Source organism: Chiloscyllium plagiosum, unplaced genomic scaffold (assembly GCF_037043375.1).
Source record: "Chiloscyllium plagiosum isolate Xiang-an unplaced genomic scaffold, Cpla_swu_hap1 HiC_scaffold_14, whole genome shotgun sequence".
Taxonomy (NCBI): Eukaryota; Metazoa; Chordata; class Chondrichthyes; order Orectolobiformes; family Hemiscylliidae; genus Chiloscyllium; species Chiloscyllium plagiosum.
Genome location: NW_028270152.1, coordinates 39733300 through 39751574, shown reverse-complemented (window position 1 = coordinate 39751574; position 18275 = coordinate 39733300). Strand labels below are relative to the sequence as shown.

Genomic DNA, 18275 nt, shown 5'->3' with positions numbered 1-18275 from the left:
AAAATTAATTGGTGACACTCAGGATAGAATTATGTTATAGATCATGACCAAAATTAGTTGGTGAGATTAAATCATTATGTTAAATTCCAGAACTTGATTTTCCTGCTGGTGTCAATTGTAAAACTTTTAAGTGAACTGGAGTTATATTTAAAAAGGAACACAGTCAGATAATCAAGCCAAGAGGTACAGAAATACATGAGACCATTCACATGCAAAGGATAAAGTGTGACTGAAAGTTGAATGTGTAATAAAGACAGCTAGAATATAGGCTGCTCTGCTAATGTTTTTGGATGTGTATAAATGTAACACAAAATATTTGTACTGTCACTCTTGTATTACAGGTCGTTCCGTTATAACGTGCGTTTCGCTAATGTGCATTTGCTATAACACGATTGATGAATTGGGAACATTGTTTCTAAAGTGCAATCTTTTAAAATGTGTGTTGGCTGTGACATGATTACATTGCCAACACTTTAAGCACTGTTTCTAAAGTGCGATTTTTCTATAACACTGAGTTGCACAAGAATGCAACCGTCGTGTTACAGAAGAACAACCTGTAATCCAAAAAATAATTCACACTGTAAGAGAACCAATTTAAATTAATAACTTGTGAATTATTTAAGAAAGTGGATTTGAATGTGGGATTTCAGTCATATTTATGCCAATGTTGAGTGCACAATCTTGATTTTTTGACAGGGAAACACTTTGTAATGTTTCCTCTATGGGGAAGATGGGTAAAGGATGACTAATTATCCACTCAATTACTTTCTTGGAGTACATTTCAGATATAGCCTTAGCAGAAAGGTGAGAATAGATTTGCCAACCAGTCTTCCTCGAGGATTCTGGGTAAGATGGGGGATGGGAAAAGTTTTAGCTGTAACAACTCTTTTTTTTGAGGTATTTTAGGTGTTGGAGGTGATTTCCTCGAGTTCCAGGAGCAGTAATTACTGTTTTTTATATACTTTTGCAATTGTTTTAGGAAATTTGGCGAAAAAAACAAGTCAAAACTATGGCACTTTTAAAAGGGAGAAAGATAGACAAAGGCAGTGAGCACATGGCCTGTAAAGGAGAAAGAGAAAGAAACCTACACCGTTAACAAACACAGCAGTGAATCTGTGCCGTTACTGTGAATTAATGTATTGCTGGACATTGGAGTGTGTGTAGGAAAACTTAACAAACAGCAAAATTTACAACTGATTTTGAAGGAAGTTGTTTGGGAGAGGCCACAGCGCAGAAACAGATAAGTGAATAGTTTTAGGTATAGCCTTGATGTAAATCTACAATAGTGAGGAGAGTGGGTTATTTGTTGATTATATTTATTGGGATATGTCTGTTGATTACATTTTAAAAATATAAGCCATAAGTATTAAGTTAGCCTGCAGCAGTGTTTTGTAGAGCAATATGATGATGCTATTTTCTGGGTCTGTAGATTGGAAAGAGCAAAATCACCTTTAGTAGAGTGGTATGCTCTTCTTGACGGATGTGGGAGTTTCGAGAGAGTTTACGTGTTACTGAGGATTATATCTGCAATAAATGTCATTGGTTGCGAATCCTGTCATATCGAATAGGTTGGTTGGAGCAACAGTTAGAGGCAGTGAAGAATTTACACGAGCTAGGGTGTGTGATGGATGGCAGTTATAGGAAGGGAGAAAAGTCGCAAATTCAGTCAGGTGGATGGGTTAACAAAAAGAAAGTACAGGAGTCTTCAGTGGCTATCCCCATTTCAAGCAAGTATTATGTTTTGGAAAATGTAGAGGGTGATAGATTTTCAGGAGAATGTAGCACGAACAGCCAAGTGTCTGGTATTGAGACTAGCTCTAATGTAATGAGGGGTACATCAGGTTCGAAGCGATCGACTGTGTTAGGGGACTGTCTAGTTAGAGGTACAGACAGATGTTTCTGTGGCCAGCAGTGAAAAATCAGAATGGTGTGTTGCCTCCTTCGTGCCAGGATCAAAGATGTCTCAGAGAGGGTGCAGAATGTTCTCAAAGGGGAGAGAGACCAGCAGGAGGTCATTGTATACATTGGAACCAATGACATAGGAAGTGAAAAGGATGAGCTTTTGAAGGGACAATATAAAAAGTTAGGCAGGAATTTAAAAAGGAAGTCCTCGAGGGTAGTAATATCTGGATTACTCCCAGTGCTATGAGCTAGTGAGGGCAGGAATAGGATAGAACAGATGAATGCATGACTGAGGAGCTGGTGTATGGGAGAAGGATTCACATTTTTGGATCATTGGAATCTCTTCTGAGGTAGAAGTGACCTGTACAAGAAGGACCGATTGCACCTGAATTGGAAGGGGACTAATATACTGGCAGGGAGATTTGCTAGAGCTGCTCGGAAAGATTTAAAATAGTAAGGTGGGGGGAGGGTGGGATCCAGGGAGATAGTGAGGAAAGAGATCAATCTGAGACAGGTACAGTTGAGGAAAGAAACAAGTCAAACAGTCAGGGCAGGCAGGGACAAAGCAAACAAGGTAGGACTGATAAATTGAACATTTTTGGATCACCATCTCTCCACCCTGGAGGCTCCCTGCCTCCATTCCTGATGAGGGACTTTTGCCCAAAACGTCGATTTTCCTGCTCCTCGGATGCTGCCTAACCTCTTGTGCATTTCCAGCACCACTCTGATCTAAACTCTGGTTTCCAGCATCTGCAGTTCTCACTTTTGCCTCCCTGATAAATTGAACTGCATTTATTTCAATGCAAGAGGCCTAACAGAGAAAGCAGATAAATTCAGGGAATGGTTAGGAACATGGGACTGGGATATCATAGCAATTACAGAAATATGGCTCAGGGATGGACAGGACTGGCAGCTTAATGTTCCAGGATACAAATGCTACAGGAAGGACAGAAACGGAAGCAAGAGAGGAGGGGGAGCAGTATTTTTGATCAGGGGTAGCATTACAGCTGTACTTAGGGAGGATATTCCTAGAAATACATCCAGGGAAGTTATTTGGGTGGAATTGAGGAATAAGAAAGGGATGATCACCTTATTGGGATTGTATTATAGGCCCTCTAATCGTCAGTGGGAAATTGAGAAACAAGTTTGTAAGGAGATTTTAGTGATCTGTAAGAATAATAGTGTGGTTATGGTAGGGGATTTTAACTTTGCAAACAAAACCTGGGACTAACATAGTGTTAAGGGTTCAGATGGAGAGAAATTTAAGTGTGTACAAGGAAATTTTCTGATTCAGTATGTGGATGTACCTACTAGAAAGGTGCAAAACTTGACCTACTCTTGGGAAATAAGGCAGGGCAGGTGACTGAGGTGTCAGTGGGGGAGCACTTTGGGGCCAGCGACCATAATTCTATTAGTTTTAAAACAGTGATGAAAAGGATAGACCAGATCTACAGTTGAAGTTTTAAGTTGGAGGAAGGCTAATTTTGACGGTATTAGGCAAGCACTTTCAAAAGCTGATTGGGACCAAATGTCCACAGGTAAAGGGACGGCTGGAAAATAGGAAGTCTTCAGAAATGAGATAACAAGAGTCAGGAGACAGTATATTCCTGTTAGGATGAAAGGAAAGGCTGGTAGGTGTGGGGAATGCTGGATGACTAAGAAATTGAGGGTTTGGTTAAGGAAAAGAAAGAAGCATATGTCACATATGGACAGGAGAGATTGAATGAATCCTTACAGTATAAAAGCAAAAGGAGTATACTTAAGAGGGAGATCAGGAGGGAAAAAAAGGGGACATGAGATAGCTTTGGTAAATTATGGTTAAGGAGAATCCAAAGGGTTTTTACAAGTACATTCAGGACAAAAGGGTAACTAGGGAGCAAATAGGGTCCCTCAAAAATCAGAAAGGCTGCCTCTGTGTGGAGCCACAAGGTACTAAATGAGTACCTTGCATTAGTGTTTACTGTGAAGAAGGACATGGAAGATATAGAATGTGGGGAAATAGATGGTGACATCTTGAAAAATGTCTGTATTACAGAGATGGAAGCGCTGAAACACACGTGGATAAATCCCCAGGACCTGATCAGGTGTATCCCGAACTCTGTGGGAAGCTAGGGAAGTGATTGCTGGGATGAGATATTTGTATCATTGATAGTCACAGGTGAAGTGCCAGAAGACTGGAGGTTGGCTAATGTCGTACCATTATTTCAGAAAGGTGGTAAGGACTAGCCAGGGAACTATAGATCAGTGAGCCTGACTTCGGTGGTGGGCAAATTGTTGGAGGGAATCCTGAGGGACAGGTGTGCATATATTTGGAAAGGTAAGGACTGATTAGGGATAGTCAACATGGCTTTGTGCGTGGGAAATCATGTCTCATGAACATGATTGAGGTTTTTGAAGTAGTAACAAAGAAGATTGATGAGGGCAGAGAGGTAGATGTGATCTGTATGGACTTCACTAAGGCGTTCAAAAGGTTCTCCGTGGAAGATTGGTTAGTAAGGTTAGGTCTCATGGAATAAAGGGAGAACTAGCCATTTGGATACAGAACTGGCTCAAAGGTAGAAGACAAGAGGGTGGTGGTGGGGGGTTGTTTTTCAGACTGGAGGCCTGTGACCAGTGGAGTGCCACAAGGATCGGTGCTGGGTCCTCTACTTTTTGTCATTTACATAAATGATTTGGATGCGAGCATAGGAGATACAGTTAGTAAGTTTGCAGATGACACCAAAATTGGAGGTATAGTGGACAGCAAAGATAATTACCACAGATTACAACAGGATCTTGATCAGATGGGCCAATGGGCTAAGAAATGGCAGATGGAGTTTAATTCAGATAAATGCGAGGTGGTCCATTTTGGGAAAGCAAATCTTCGCAGAACTTATACACTTAATGGTAAGGTCCTAGGGAGTGTTGCTGAACAAAGAGACCTTGGAGTGCAGGTTCATAGCTCCTTGAAAGTAGACACAGGTCGATCGGTTAGTGAAGAAGGCGTTTTGTTTGCTTTCTTTTATTGGTCAGAGTATTGAGTACAGGAGTTGGGAGGTCATGTTGCAGCTATACAGGACATTGGTTAGGCCATTGTTGGAATATTGCGTGCAATTCTGGTCTCCATCTTATCGGAAGGATGTTGTGAAACGTAAAAGGGTTCAGTAAAGATTTACAAGGATGTTGCCAGGGTTGGAGGACTTGAGCTATATGGAGAGGTTGAATAGGCTGGAGCTTTTTCCCTGGACCATCGGAGGCTGAGGGGTGACCTTGTAGAGGTTTACAAAATTATGAGGGGCATGGATAGGATAAATAGACAAAGTCTCTGCCATGGGGTAGGGGAGTCCAGAACTGGAGGGCATAGGTTTTGGGGTGAGAGGGGAAAGATATAAAAGAGATCTAAGGGGCAACATTTTCAAGCAGAAGGTGGTACGTGTATGGGATGAGCTGCCAGAGGAAGTGGTGGAGGCTAGTTTAAAAGGCATCTGGATGGACATATGAATAGGAAGAGTTTAGAGGGATATGGGCCGGGTGCTGGCAGGTGGGACAAGATTGGGTTGGGATATCTGGTCGGCATGGACGAGTTGGACTGAAGGGTCTGTTTCTATGCTGTACATCTCTGTGACTCTATGTTTCTCTAAAGTTTGTTCAGGGTTCATGACAGTGTCAGACTAGGGTAGCTTATACAATTTCATAATGATTTTTAACTTTGATTTGCAGGTGTTTTTGCCCAATTTTCTTCCACATTCAGATGCTTTGGGAACTTGTGTTACTAGGAGAACCTCTTGTTGTTATGGCACCATCACCTGCTGAGTCATCAGAAACCGTTCTGGCCTTGGTTTGGTAAAGGAATCATTTTGTTGATAAAACTTTACAAATGATATACCAGACCTTTCTTGTAATATACTGTTGTGACTTTTCAATGAACTTAACATTATATATACCTTTCACTATGATGCAAGTTTTGTATTGTTCCTGACGATGACAGTTGTGTGGTATTTCGAAAGGTTGGGTTGGGAGAATGGAGGATTTGAGGTGTTGAGGGTTAGGGTCCAGGGGTATCAGGTGTGATGGGTTGGTGGTTCAGTTTCACAGTTACCCTGGATATAGGGTTATTTTTTAATCCTCTCTTTTCCTGAGTACATAGTACCTTAAATGAGTTGGAAACTTCCCATATCTCCGCCTTTAATGGACTGAAATGAATAGTTCCAGACATTGGGTAATTGCCCCAAGGAAATTTCAGTTTCCAGGGCAATTCCTGCAGTCAGATGAATCATTATTTCCACGTGATCCCAACACATGGCCATATCTACCCTGCAAAAACTATCACATGGCCATCAAAATTTCTGAGCCAGGGTTGGATTTTTGAATTGATTATGACTCTTCTTTTAGAACCAAAAGGTTTGCCTTTTTGGGGGGGATTTCCAGCATCCACAATATTTAGCTTAAATTTTGGCATAATTGGATAGGTTTTTTTTCTGTTCCATATAAAAGTGATTTTTTTAAAGTCCATGGACAGAAGATTGCAGTATAGGTAAAAATATATTTATCTTACAGTGCTCAACCCTTTTAAAGAAATTATGTGGAGGTACCAGTGTTGGACTGTGGTGTACAAAGTTAACAATCACACAACACCAGGTTATAGTCCAACAGGCTTATTTGTAAGTACTAGCTTTCTGAGCGCTGCTCCTTCATCAGGCGACTCTTGGGGCAGGATTATAAGACACAGAATTTATAGACATACACACATACACCCACACCCATGGGCTTATACTTTGACACACTCACATGAACACACTCCCTGTCCTTCACATGCGCACGCACACACAGACAAGTCTATGGGGTGAATATGCATTTGCAGAATTGTATTTGCAGATACATTCTATTTTTGCCCAAAAAGCATACAATCTGCAGGCAGTCAATCCAAATAACATTTTATAAATTCCGACTTTGGAAACAAAACCAGTCAGACTCAAAGTTGGGATACAGACAGACTCTAACCTCACACCTTTAATACATTGTCTGAGCTGAGGTGTCACTTTTTTAAATAAAATTTTATCTCAAGAATGTGACTTGAAAGAAGTTCTGGATTTACCATATTAAAGAACTGAAACCTGCAACCCACTTTAAAAGATGAAATACTTCATGGCAATCTAGGTTGGTTCAAGAGATCATTTTAATTGTATGACACTGACCTTTTGCAATAAACTCTGTGTCTTATGATCCTGCCCCATTATTTACTAGTTTTCAGAGCAGTGCTCTGAAAACTAGTATTCCCAAATAAACTTGTTGGACTATAACCTGTTGTTGTGTGATTTTTAACTTTTGAGGAAACTAATGGGAGTGTTGCTGAACAAAGAGACCTTGGAGTGCAGGTTCATAGCTCCTTGAAAGTGGAGTCGCAGGTAGATGGGATAGTGAAGAAGGCGTTTGGTATGCTTTCCTTTATTGGTCAGAGTATTGAGTACAGGAGTTGGGAGGTCACAGGACATTGGTTAGGCCATTGGTTAGGCCACTGTTGGAATATTGCATGCAATTCTGGTCTCCTTCCTATCGGAAAGATGTTGTGAAACTTGAAAGGATTCAGAAAAGATTTACAAGGATGTTGCCATGGTTGGAGGATTTGAGCTATAGGCAGAGACTGAACAGGCTGGGGCTGTTTTCCCTGGAGCGTCGGAGGCTGAGGGGTGACCTTGTAGAGGTTTACAAAATTGAGGGGAATGGATAGGATAAATAGACAAAGTCTCTTCCCTGGGGTCGGGGAGTCCAGAACTAGAGGACATAGGTTTAGGATGAGAGGGGAAAGATATAAAAGAGACCTCAGGGGCAACTATTTAACACAGAGGGTGGTATGTGTATGGAATGAGCTGCCAGAGGAAGTGGTGGAGGCTGGTACAATTGTAACATTTAAGAGGCATTTGAATGGGTATATGAATAGGAAGGGTTTGGAGGGATTTGGGCTGGGTGCTGGCAGGTGGGACTAGAGTGGGTTGAGATATCTGGTCGGCGTGGACAGGTTGGACCGAAGGGTCTGTTTCAAAGCTGAACATCTTTATGACTCTAATTACAAAGCACACAATTGTAATTTGGTGCTTCTCCATTGACACAAGCCGACTGAACAAAAACAATTGTTTGGCAGAGAGGGAAGAGCAATTAGAAACCTAATAATAATGTACAAAAACAGCACACGATAAAAATGTTTCAATTTCTTAAACTATATTTGGAGTCTGTTAAGTAAGGTGAACATTACTACTTGTTTCTAAAAATTATTTTTACTGGTTTCAACTTAATTTTTGTTTTGAAAAGTGCTGCACAACTGTTACATTTTGACTTGCCACATGTTTTATTTGTAGGGATTAAGCTGTTGTCATGTAATTTGTTGAATTTCAATAAAAGAACAATTAATTTTAATAGAGTTACAGTCATATCCAATAATTAAGATTTCATGCCGAATTACCAGGTAAAAATGTGCTTCTCAGTAGTTCATTTGGTGGCCTCTTTCACAGCTGTGTCTCCCCGTTGAAATACTGCAGCGATTTCAGGCCATACTTTACTATCCATGACAGCGAATTTAAAGAATACACCACCAGAACACAGGCCCCGTGAGTGCAACGTCTTGTCAATTTCACAATGTCTTTCATAATTGTAATGCTCAGGACTTGCATAATTACAAATTTTTTTGATATTAAGAAAATCTATTTGTTACTTTTTTGTTTATGTAGACCATCTGTGATTCTTGGAGTGACCAATCCTTTCTTTGCTAAAACATTACAACACTGGCCTCACATCATCCGAATCGGGGACATGAAGCCAGCAGGTAAGTTTGTACTTGGACAATATCTTTTTAAGATTTCACTTTTTCACCTTTCTTAAAAATATTTTCATCAATGTAGTACTAAATTTAACAGTTTTTCACTGTTCTGAATTTTTTATTCTTTTCCATTGTCATCCATTTAATTTTGATGAAGATAATACCGCACCTCATTTTGCTCCTATTTCCACATTTGGGCAACCTATGCAACATTATGCACAAAGTGAAATGGTGGGGCCTTGCTCATTTGTTTCCATGCATCTACCAATGTCACCCTGTTGACCATTGATGATTACAGTGTCTGATATTTCAGAAGTATGGGAGATTCCAAGACATAGACTTAGATCACACCATTCTGTAACACAGGTTTATTGAGAACTCTGTTCTCTATTTTTGGGTTGAAAACACTGTTCTGGAATGACTTTTTTTGTTTAAAGAAGAAAACCTTTCACAGAGTAACCACTAGCCTCTTGCATTTAAAACAAAAACTGAAATCGCTAGAGAAACATCAATAGGTCTAGCAGCATCAGTTGAAAGAGAGAAACAAATTCATGTTTTGAGTCTGAAGAGTCATGACAAATTAAAATTTAACTTCTGTTTCTCTCTCCACAGATGCTATGAGACTTGCTGAGTTTCTCGTCCACTTCTTTTTGTTGCAGAGCTCTAGCATCTGCAGTGCTTTCCTTTTACCCAGTTGCACCTATTTTGAAATCCAAAAACTTTTTTAAAAAACAAGATAGTTATATGTAAATCTCTCACGATTAGTCAAGCTTTAGAATAATACCTTGAATATATGTGCCTTTATAGCTTAGTTAACCTATGGCACAACTTTGTGATTAACGTATTGATACTCCAATGTCCCTCTTCTTCTACCCCAACCCCATGGTTTGCCTTCCAGATCATTAACGACTTTCATATTCTTCTTAGCAAATATACTAATTGACATATATCTGTGTTCAATCTATGACCTGATTCATCTGTCCGTAATCAAAATGATTGCTCTATAAATTGAAATATTAGACATTACAACATGAATTCTCCTGGTTACAAAGATGCACTGAAAAGCCTACTGTTGAGACAGTTTCAGAACAAAAATGAATTTATTTACATAAAATAAACCATATTCAGCTTTCACAGTGAGAAAATCAATTGTCTTATACTCCTCAGTTATGGAACACTGTAGAGACACTGTTTACCATTGCTTTAATGATCTGTTCCTTTTTTGTAGCTTCAAAGCTAAACAATTCAGAGATTTAAAACACCATCTGTTTTTTGCATTCTAAAGCACAAACTACTCTGTGCCTGAGAGAAAGAAATATGTAAAATTAGTTCTGTTGAGAACAAGTTGTCTATAAGATCCAGAGGGGGAACTTGGTGCAAAGAACTGATCAGGTAGGTAAAAACAATGACTGCAGATGCAGGAAACCAGATTTTGGATTAGTGGTGCTGGAAGAGCACAGCAGTTCAGGCAGCATCCGAGGAGCAGTAAAATCGATGTTTCGGGCAAAAGCCCTTCATCAGGAAGAAAGGCAGAGAGCCTGAAGCGTGGAGAGATAAGCTAGAGGAGGGTGGGGGTGGGGAGAAAGTAGCATGGAGTACAATAGGTGAGTGGGGGAGGGGATGAAGGTGATAGGTCAGGGAGGAGGGTGGAGTGGATAGGTGGAAAACAAGATAGGCCGGTAGGACAAGTCATGGGTACAGTGCTTAGCTGGAAGTTTGGAACTGGGGTGAGGTGGGGGAAGGGGAAATGAGGAAATTGTTGAAGTCGACATTGATGCCCTGGGGTTGAAGTGTTCCGAGGCAGAAGATGAGGCGTTCTTCCTCCAGGCGTCTGGTGATGAGGGACCGGCGGTGAAGGAGGCCCAGGACCTCCATGTCCTCGGCAGAGTGGGAGGGGGAGTTGAAATGTTGGGCCACGGGGCAGTGTGGTTGATTGGTGCGGGTGTCCCGGAGATGTTCCCTAAAGCGCTCTGCTAGGAGGCGTCCAGTCTCCCCAATGTAGAGGAGACCACATCGGGAGCAACGGATGCAATAAATGATATTAGTGGATGTGTAGGTAAAACTTTGATGGATGTGGAAGGCTCCTTTAGGGCCTTGGATGGAGGTGAGGGAGGAGGTGTGGGCGCAGGTTTTGCAATTCCTGCGGTGGCAGGGGAAAGTGCCAGGATGGGAGGGTGGGTTGTAGGGGGGCGTGGACCTGACCAGGTAGTCACGGAGAGAGCGGTCTTTGCGGAAGGCGGAAAAGGGTGGGGAGGGAAATATATCCCTGGTGTTGGGGTCTTTTTGGAGGTGGCGGAAATGTCGGCGGATGATTTGGTTTACGCGAAGGTTGGTAGGGTGGAAGGTGAGCACGAGGGGCATTCTGTCCTTGTTACAGTTGGAGGGGTGGGGTCTGAGGGCGGAGGTGCGGGATGTGGACAAGATGTGTTGGAGGGCATCTTTAACCATGTGGGAAGGGAAATTGCAGTCTCTAAAGAAGGAGGCCATCTGGTGTGTTCTGTGGTGGGAACTGGTCCTGGGAGCAGATACGGCGGAGGCGGAGGAATAGGGAATACGGGATGGCATTTTTGCAAGAGGTAGGGTGGGAAGAGGTATAATCCAGGTAGCTGTGGGAGTCGGTGGGTTTGTAAAAAATGTCAGTGTCAAGTCAGTCGTCATTAATGGAGATGGAGAGGTCCAGGAAGGGGAGGGAGGTGTCAGAGATGGTCCAGGTAAATTTAAGGTCAGGGTGGAATGTGTTGGTCAAGTTGATGAATTGCTCAACCTCCTCGCGGGAGCATGAGATGGCGCCAATGCAGTCATTAATGTAGCGGAGGAAGAGGTGGGGAGTGGTGCCGGTGTAATTACGGAAGATCGACTGTTCTATGTAGCCAACAAAGAAACAGGCATAGTTGGGGCCCATACGTGTGCCCATGGCTACCCCTTTGGTCTGGAGGAAACAGCAAGTTTTACTATTGAGTTGAGAACATCTTTTCAATATGGTACAGAAAGTGAAGCACCAGCTATGAAACTGAATAATCGATGTGCCCTCAGTGAGACAAGAAACCATCTTCTTGCAAAACAATTCTCAACACAATGATATGTTTGTCATAATGATCCTCTCTGGCAAGAGCTAATTTACACTGCAAGACTTCAAAACAAAGTTATACTCTTTAAAAAAAAAACCTACCGCTATTTACACAGAACTTCGAACGTTGTGAAGCATCTTTAGGTGCTTCACGGGAGAATTATCAAACAAAACTTAGTAGTCAACAACACAAAAAGATTTTGAGACAGGTATCCAAAACCTTGGTCAAATTGGAAAATACTTTGCCTAAAAGGAAAAGAGAGCGAGAGAGAAAAAAGTAGAGAATTGGAGATACTTATGATTTAGGCAACCGAAGACATGGCTGCCAATGGAGGAATGATTAAAGATAGGGGATGCAGAAGATGTCAGAATTAAAACAGCCTAGAGAGCTATCGGGCTAGAGAAAGCTTTATAACTGGAGAGGATTGAAGCCATGAAAGGATCTGGTTATAAGGTTGAGAATGTAATTGAGCTTTAATCTTAATGTTGACAAATTCAGAATTTTGCCTCAGAGAAATATATGCACAGTTTAAAGTAATCAACTCTGTAAACAGTGAAAAAATCTATTGTGGCATAGATTTCCTGTTCTGTTATGTGCATAATTGATTCTCCAATTTCCTCTTGAGAAATGGGCACGGCCTCCCGTTCTTAACCATACAAAATCAGATTTATGGTCACTGATACACTTCTCCAGAGGATGGTACTGTATCTCTGTAATTCTAAGATTGCAAAGAAAAGACAATAGTAATTTTTTTGTCAGTGTTGATCATAGTGATCATCCAAGCCATACCTGTTGTTTATTATTTACCTGATGTTTTGGAAACTATTGTCAATAGAATTCCAATGCAAGTGCAATAATATAATGAACTAATCATATCTACCATTGAGTGTTGTTATGAAATTATTGCCACAGTAATCAATCATTGCAGCCGAAACTCTGATATGGAAACTACGGCGTTCAGTTGACAGTGTAATTCTACAAAGTTTTACACAGAGCTTAGAACAGGAGAAAGTGAGGACTGCAGATGCTGGAGATCCGAGTCAAAACATGTGTGAAGAACAATCACTTTGGACAAATTACAAAGGGGTGCCATGTGCTGTAGAAGCATTCTTTCATTCAAAGTTGGTGATTTTGGGGAAAAAACAGTAAAGAATAATGAGAAAATTAGAGACATAAAAAGTCAAATTTCGAGGAGCAAGTGTTTCTGGTTTTGTCATTTTTTTCTTGCTGAGAAAAGTGCCCATTTTGTTAGGGAAATTGTGTAATTTTGAATCAGCATGCTGTTGAATTATTTATACAACAAAATTATCCTTACTTTTGTTCTATTATAGGTGATATTCCAAAACAGGTCAAGGTGAAGAAATTGAAAAATCTGAAGACTTTGGACTCAAAGCCTGGTTAAAATATTATTTATTATATTTAACTGATTATATTATAAAGGGATAAATTGTCATCTTGTTAGGTTTAATCATGAAAACAATAGTTACACCTTGAACTGGAGACAAACAACTAATTTTATTAGAGGACAAGGAGGACTCTATTACTGATGTGGGAGGGAAGAGAGGGGGTGAAGACTGAAATGCGTGACAGACTTATCAACTCCAATACTGGGAATCCTTAGTTGAGGAAAAAGGTGGACATTTCAGAGACCTCCTTGTCAACACATGGCAATGAATGTGGATTTTGGTATGCGGTGAGAGCAGCTCTCTGTGGAACACTGTCTCACCAGCACCTGGCCCATCTCTGAGTCTTCCCTACCTTTTCATCTTTGTTTCCATTTCTACAGATAGGTTGGCCACCAATATCCACTACAAACCAAATAACTCTCACAAAGAACACACCCCGCCCACACACACACACCCCGCCCACACACACACACCCCGCCCACACACACACACCGCCCACACACACACCCCGCCCACACACACACCCCGCCCACACACACACCCCGCCCACACACACACCCCGCCCACACACACATCCCGCCCCCACACACACCCCGCCCACACACACACCCCGCCCACACACACCCCGCCCACACACACACCCCGCCCACACACACACCCCGCCCACACACACACCCCGCCCACACACACACACCCCGCCCACACACACACACCCCGCCCACACACACACACCCTGCCCACACACACACACCCTGCCCACACACACACACCCCGCCCACACACACACACCCCGCCCACACACACACACCCCGCCCACACACACACACCCCGCCCACACACACCCCGCCCACACACACCCCGCCCACACACACCCCGCCCGCACACACACACCCCGCGCCCACACACACACCCCGCCCACACACACACCCCGCCCACACACACACCCCGCCCACACACACACCCCGCCCACACACACACACCCCGCCCTCACACACACCCCGCCCTCACACACACCCCGCCCTCACACACACCCCGCCCACACACACACCCCGCCCACACACACACCCCGCCCACACACACACCCCGCCCACACACACACCCCGCCCACACACACACCCCGCCCACACACACACCCCGCCCACACACACACCCCGCCCACACACACACCCCGCCCACACACACACCCCGCCCACACACACACCCCGCCCACACACACACCCCGCCCACACACACACCCCGCCCACACACACACCCCGCCCACACACACACCCCGCCCACACACACACCCCGCCCACACACACACCCCGCCCACACACACACCCCGCCCACACACACACCCCGCCCACACACACACCCCGCCCACACACACACCCCGCCCACACACACACCCCGCCCACACACACACCCCGCCCACACACACACCCCGCCCACACACACACCCCGCCCACACACACACCCCGCCCACACACACACCCCGCCCACACACACACACACACCCCGCCCACACACACACACCCCGCCCACACACACACACCCCGCCCACACACACCCCGCCCGCCCACACACACCCCGCCCGCCCACACACACCCCGCCCGCCCCCACACACCCCGCCCGCCCACACACACCCCGCCCGCACACACACCCCGCCCGCACACACACCCCGCCCGCACACACACACCCCGCCCGCACACACACACCCCGCCCGCACACACACACCCCGCCCGCACACACACACCCCGCCCGCACACACACACCCCGCCCCCACACACACACACACCCCGCCCCCACACACACACCCCGCCCCCACACACACACACCCCGCCCCCACACACACACACCCCGCCCACACACACACACCCCGCCCACACACACACACCCCGCCCACACACACACCCCGCCCACACACACACCCCGCCCCCACACACACACACCCCGCCCCCACACACACACACCCCGCCCCCACACACACACACCCCGCCCCCACACACACACACCCCGCCCCCACACACACACACCCCGCCCCCACACACACACCCCGCCCCCACACACACACCCCGCCCCCACACACACACCCCGCCCCCACACACACACCCCGCCCCCACACACACACCCCGCCCCCACACACACACCCCGCCCCCACACACACACCCCGCCCCCACACACACACCCCGCCCCCACACACACACCCCGCCCCCACACACACACCCCGCCCCCACACACACACCCCGCCCCCACACACACACCCCGCCCCCACACACACACCCCGCCCACACACACACACCCCGCCCACACACGCACCCCCCCGTCCCCACACGCACCCCCCGCCCCCACACACACCCCCCGCCCACACACCCCGCGCCCACACACATTTCCCCCCCACACACGCACACAGCCTCCCCACACATTCCCCAGACACACACCCACATCCCCTCACACCACCCCACTCCCCCTTCCCCCCCAGCCCCACACACTACGCCCACTCCCCCTCCCCCCCACCCCCCATTTCCCCCTGCCGCCCCTTCCCTCACACTCTTTCCCCCCCCACACACACACTCCCCCCCCCCACACACACACACAGACACACACTCCCCCACCACACACTCACACACACTCCTCGCCCCCCACTTTTCCCCCCCGCAATTCTCCCCCCGACTTCCCCCCAACACTTCTTCCCCACCCAAACTTCCCCCCCCACATACACTTCCCCCGCACTCTCACTCACACTTCCCCCACCCACACTCCCACTCCCCACACTCTCTCATACACTTCAACCCCCACTCTCACACACTCCCCCCCACTCTCACACACACACACTGCCCCCCCCCACACACACACACTCCCCCCCCCCCCACCCACACACACACACTCCCCCCCACACACACTTCCCCCGCCACACACACACACACACTTCCCCCACCCCACTCTCTCTCTCACCCCCCACACTCTCTCTCACACCCCACACACTCTCTCTCACTCCACCCCACTATCTCACTCCCCCCCCCCCACTATCTCACTCCCCCCCACTATCTCACTCCCCCCCCACTATCTCACTCCCCCCCCACTATCTCACTCCCCCCCCCCACTATCTCACTCCCCCCCCCCCCACTATCTCACTCCCCCCCCACTATCTCACTCCCCCATCTCACTCCCCCCCTCTATCTCACTCCCCCCCATCTCACTCCCCCCCCATCTCACTCCCCCCCCTATCTCACTCCCACCCCATCTCACTCCCCCCCTCTATCTCACTCCCCCCCCCCCACTATCTCACTCTCCCCCCCCCCACTATCTCACTCCCCCCCACTATCTCACTCCCCCCCACTATCTCACTCCCCCCCCACTATCTCACTCCCCCCCCCCCCCACTATCTCACTCCCCCCCCCCCCACTATCTCACTCCCCCCCCCCACTATCTCACTCCCCCCCCCACTATCTCACTCCCCCCCCCACTATCTCACTCCCCCCCCCACTATCTCACTCCCCCCCCACTATCTCACTCCCCCCCCCACTATTCACTCCCCCCCCCACTATTCACTCCCCCCCCCACTATTCACTCCCCCCCCCACTATTCACTCCCCCCCCCACTATCTCACTCCCCCCCCACTATCTCACTCCCCCCCCACTATCTCACTCCCCCCCCACTATCTCACTCCCCCCCCCACTATCTCACTCCCCCCCACTATCTCACTCCCCCCCCACTATCTCACTCCCCCCCCACTATCTCACTCCCCCCCCCACTATCTCACTCCCCCCCCCACTATCTCACTCCCCCCCCCACTATCTCACTCCCCCCCCACTATCTCACTCCCCCCCCACTATCTCACTCCCCCCCACCATCTCACTTCCCCCCACTATCTCACACACTTCCCTCCCCACTCTCTCACTCTCATCCCCCCCACACACACACCCACACATTTCCCCCACATACACAAACACACACACAGCCTCCCCATGCATTCCCCAGACACACACCCACATCCCCACACATCATACCCACTCCCCCTTCCCCCCCCAGCCCCACACACTACGCCCACTCCCCCTACCCTCCCCACCCACCAACCCCTGCCGCCACTTCCCCCCCAGCCCCTTCCCCCCCCACTCCCCTTCTCCCCCCCCACTACCCTTCTCCCCCCCTTCTCCCTCCCCCACTCCCATTCTTCCCCCCCACTCCCCTTCCCCCCCACTCCCCTTCCCCCCCCACTCCCCTTCCCCCCCCACTCGCCTTTCCCCCCCCACTCGCCTTTCCCCCCCCACTCGCCTTTCCCCCCCCACTCGCCTTCCCCCCCCACTCGCCTTTTCCCCCCCACTCGCCTTTCCCCCCCCACTCGCCTTTCCCCCCCCAACTCGCCTTTCCCCCCCCACTCGCCTTTCCCCCCCCCCACTCACCTTCCCCCCCCCACTCGCCTTTCCCCCCCCACTCGCCTTTCCCCCCCCCACTCGCCTTTTCCCCCCCCCACTCGCCTTCCCCCCCCACTCGCCTTTCCCCCCCCACTCGCCTTTCCCCCCCCACTCGCCCTCCCCCCCCACTCGCCCTCCCCCCCCACTCGCCCTCCCCCCCCACTCGCCCTCCCCCCCCACTCGCCTTCACCCCCCACTCGCCTTCCCCCCCCACTCGCCTTCCCCCCCACTCGCCTTCCCCCCCCACTCGCCTTCCCCCCCCACTCGCCTTCCCCCCCCACTCGCCTTCCCCCCCCACTCCCCTTCCCCCCCCACTCCCCTTCCCCCCCCACTCCCCTTCCCCCCCCACTCCCCTTCCCCCCCCACTCCCCTTCCCCCCCCACTCCCCTTCCCCCCCCACTCCCCTCCCCCCCCCACTCCCCTTCCCCCCCCCCACTCCCCTTCCCCCCCACTCCCCTTCCCCCCCCACTCCCCTTCCCCCCCCACTCCCCTTCCCCCCAATCCCCTTCCCAGCCCACTCCTCTTCCTCCCATTCCCCCTTCTCCCCCACTCCCCATCCCCCTTCCCCCCCCACACTCCCACCCCACACTCCCCCCTCCCACCCACACACAGACACACTCCTCCCCCCACTCGCCCCCACACACACTACCCCCACTTCTCCCCCCCATATTTCTCCCCCTGACTCCCCGCCCCCCCCCCACTATCTCACTCCATC

The 18275-nt window shown here is 48.1% G+C and overlaps 1 protein-coding gene across 4 annotated transcripts in view; it reads left to right on the top strand.

Moving 5' to 3' along the window:
* Window positions 1-18275, top strand: part of dennd6a (DENN/MADD domain containing 6A) — a 128764-nt gene that overhangs the window by 73285 nt on the left and 37204 nt on the right. For all 4 annotated transcript variants that reach the window (XR_015759398.1, XM_087994345.1, XM_043708166.2 and 1 more), the window contains 4 exons: window positions 5602-5724; window positions 8388-8483; window positions 8604-8698; window positions 13092-13157. Coding sequence is in view for 3 of the 4 variants with exons in the window: in XM_087994345.1 (XP_087850471.1) it covers window positions 5602-5724; window positions 8388-8483; window positions 8604-8698; window positions 13092-13157 (380 nt within the window). In the remaining variant the exon portion in view is untranslated. The remainder of the gene's footprint in view (window positions 1-5601; window positions 5725-8387; window positions 8484-8603; window positions 8699-13091; window positions 13158-18275) is intronic.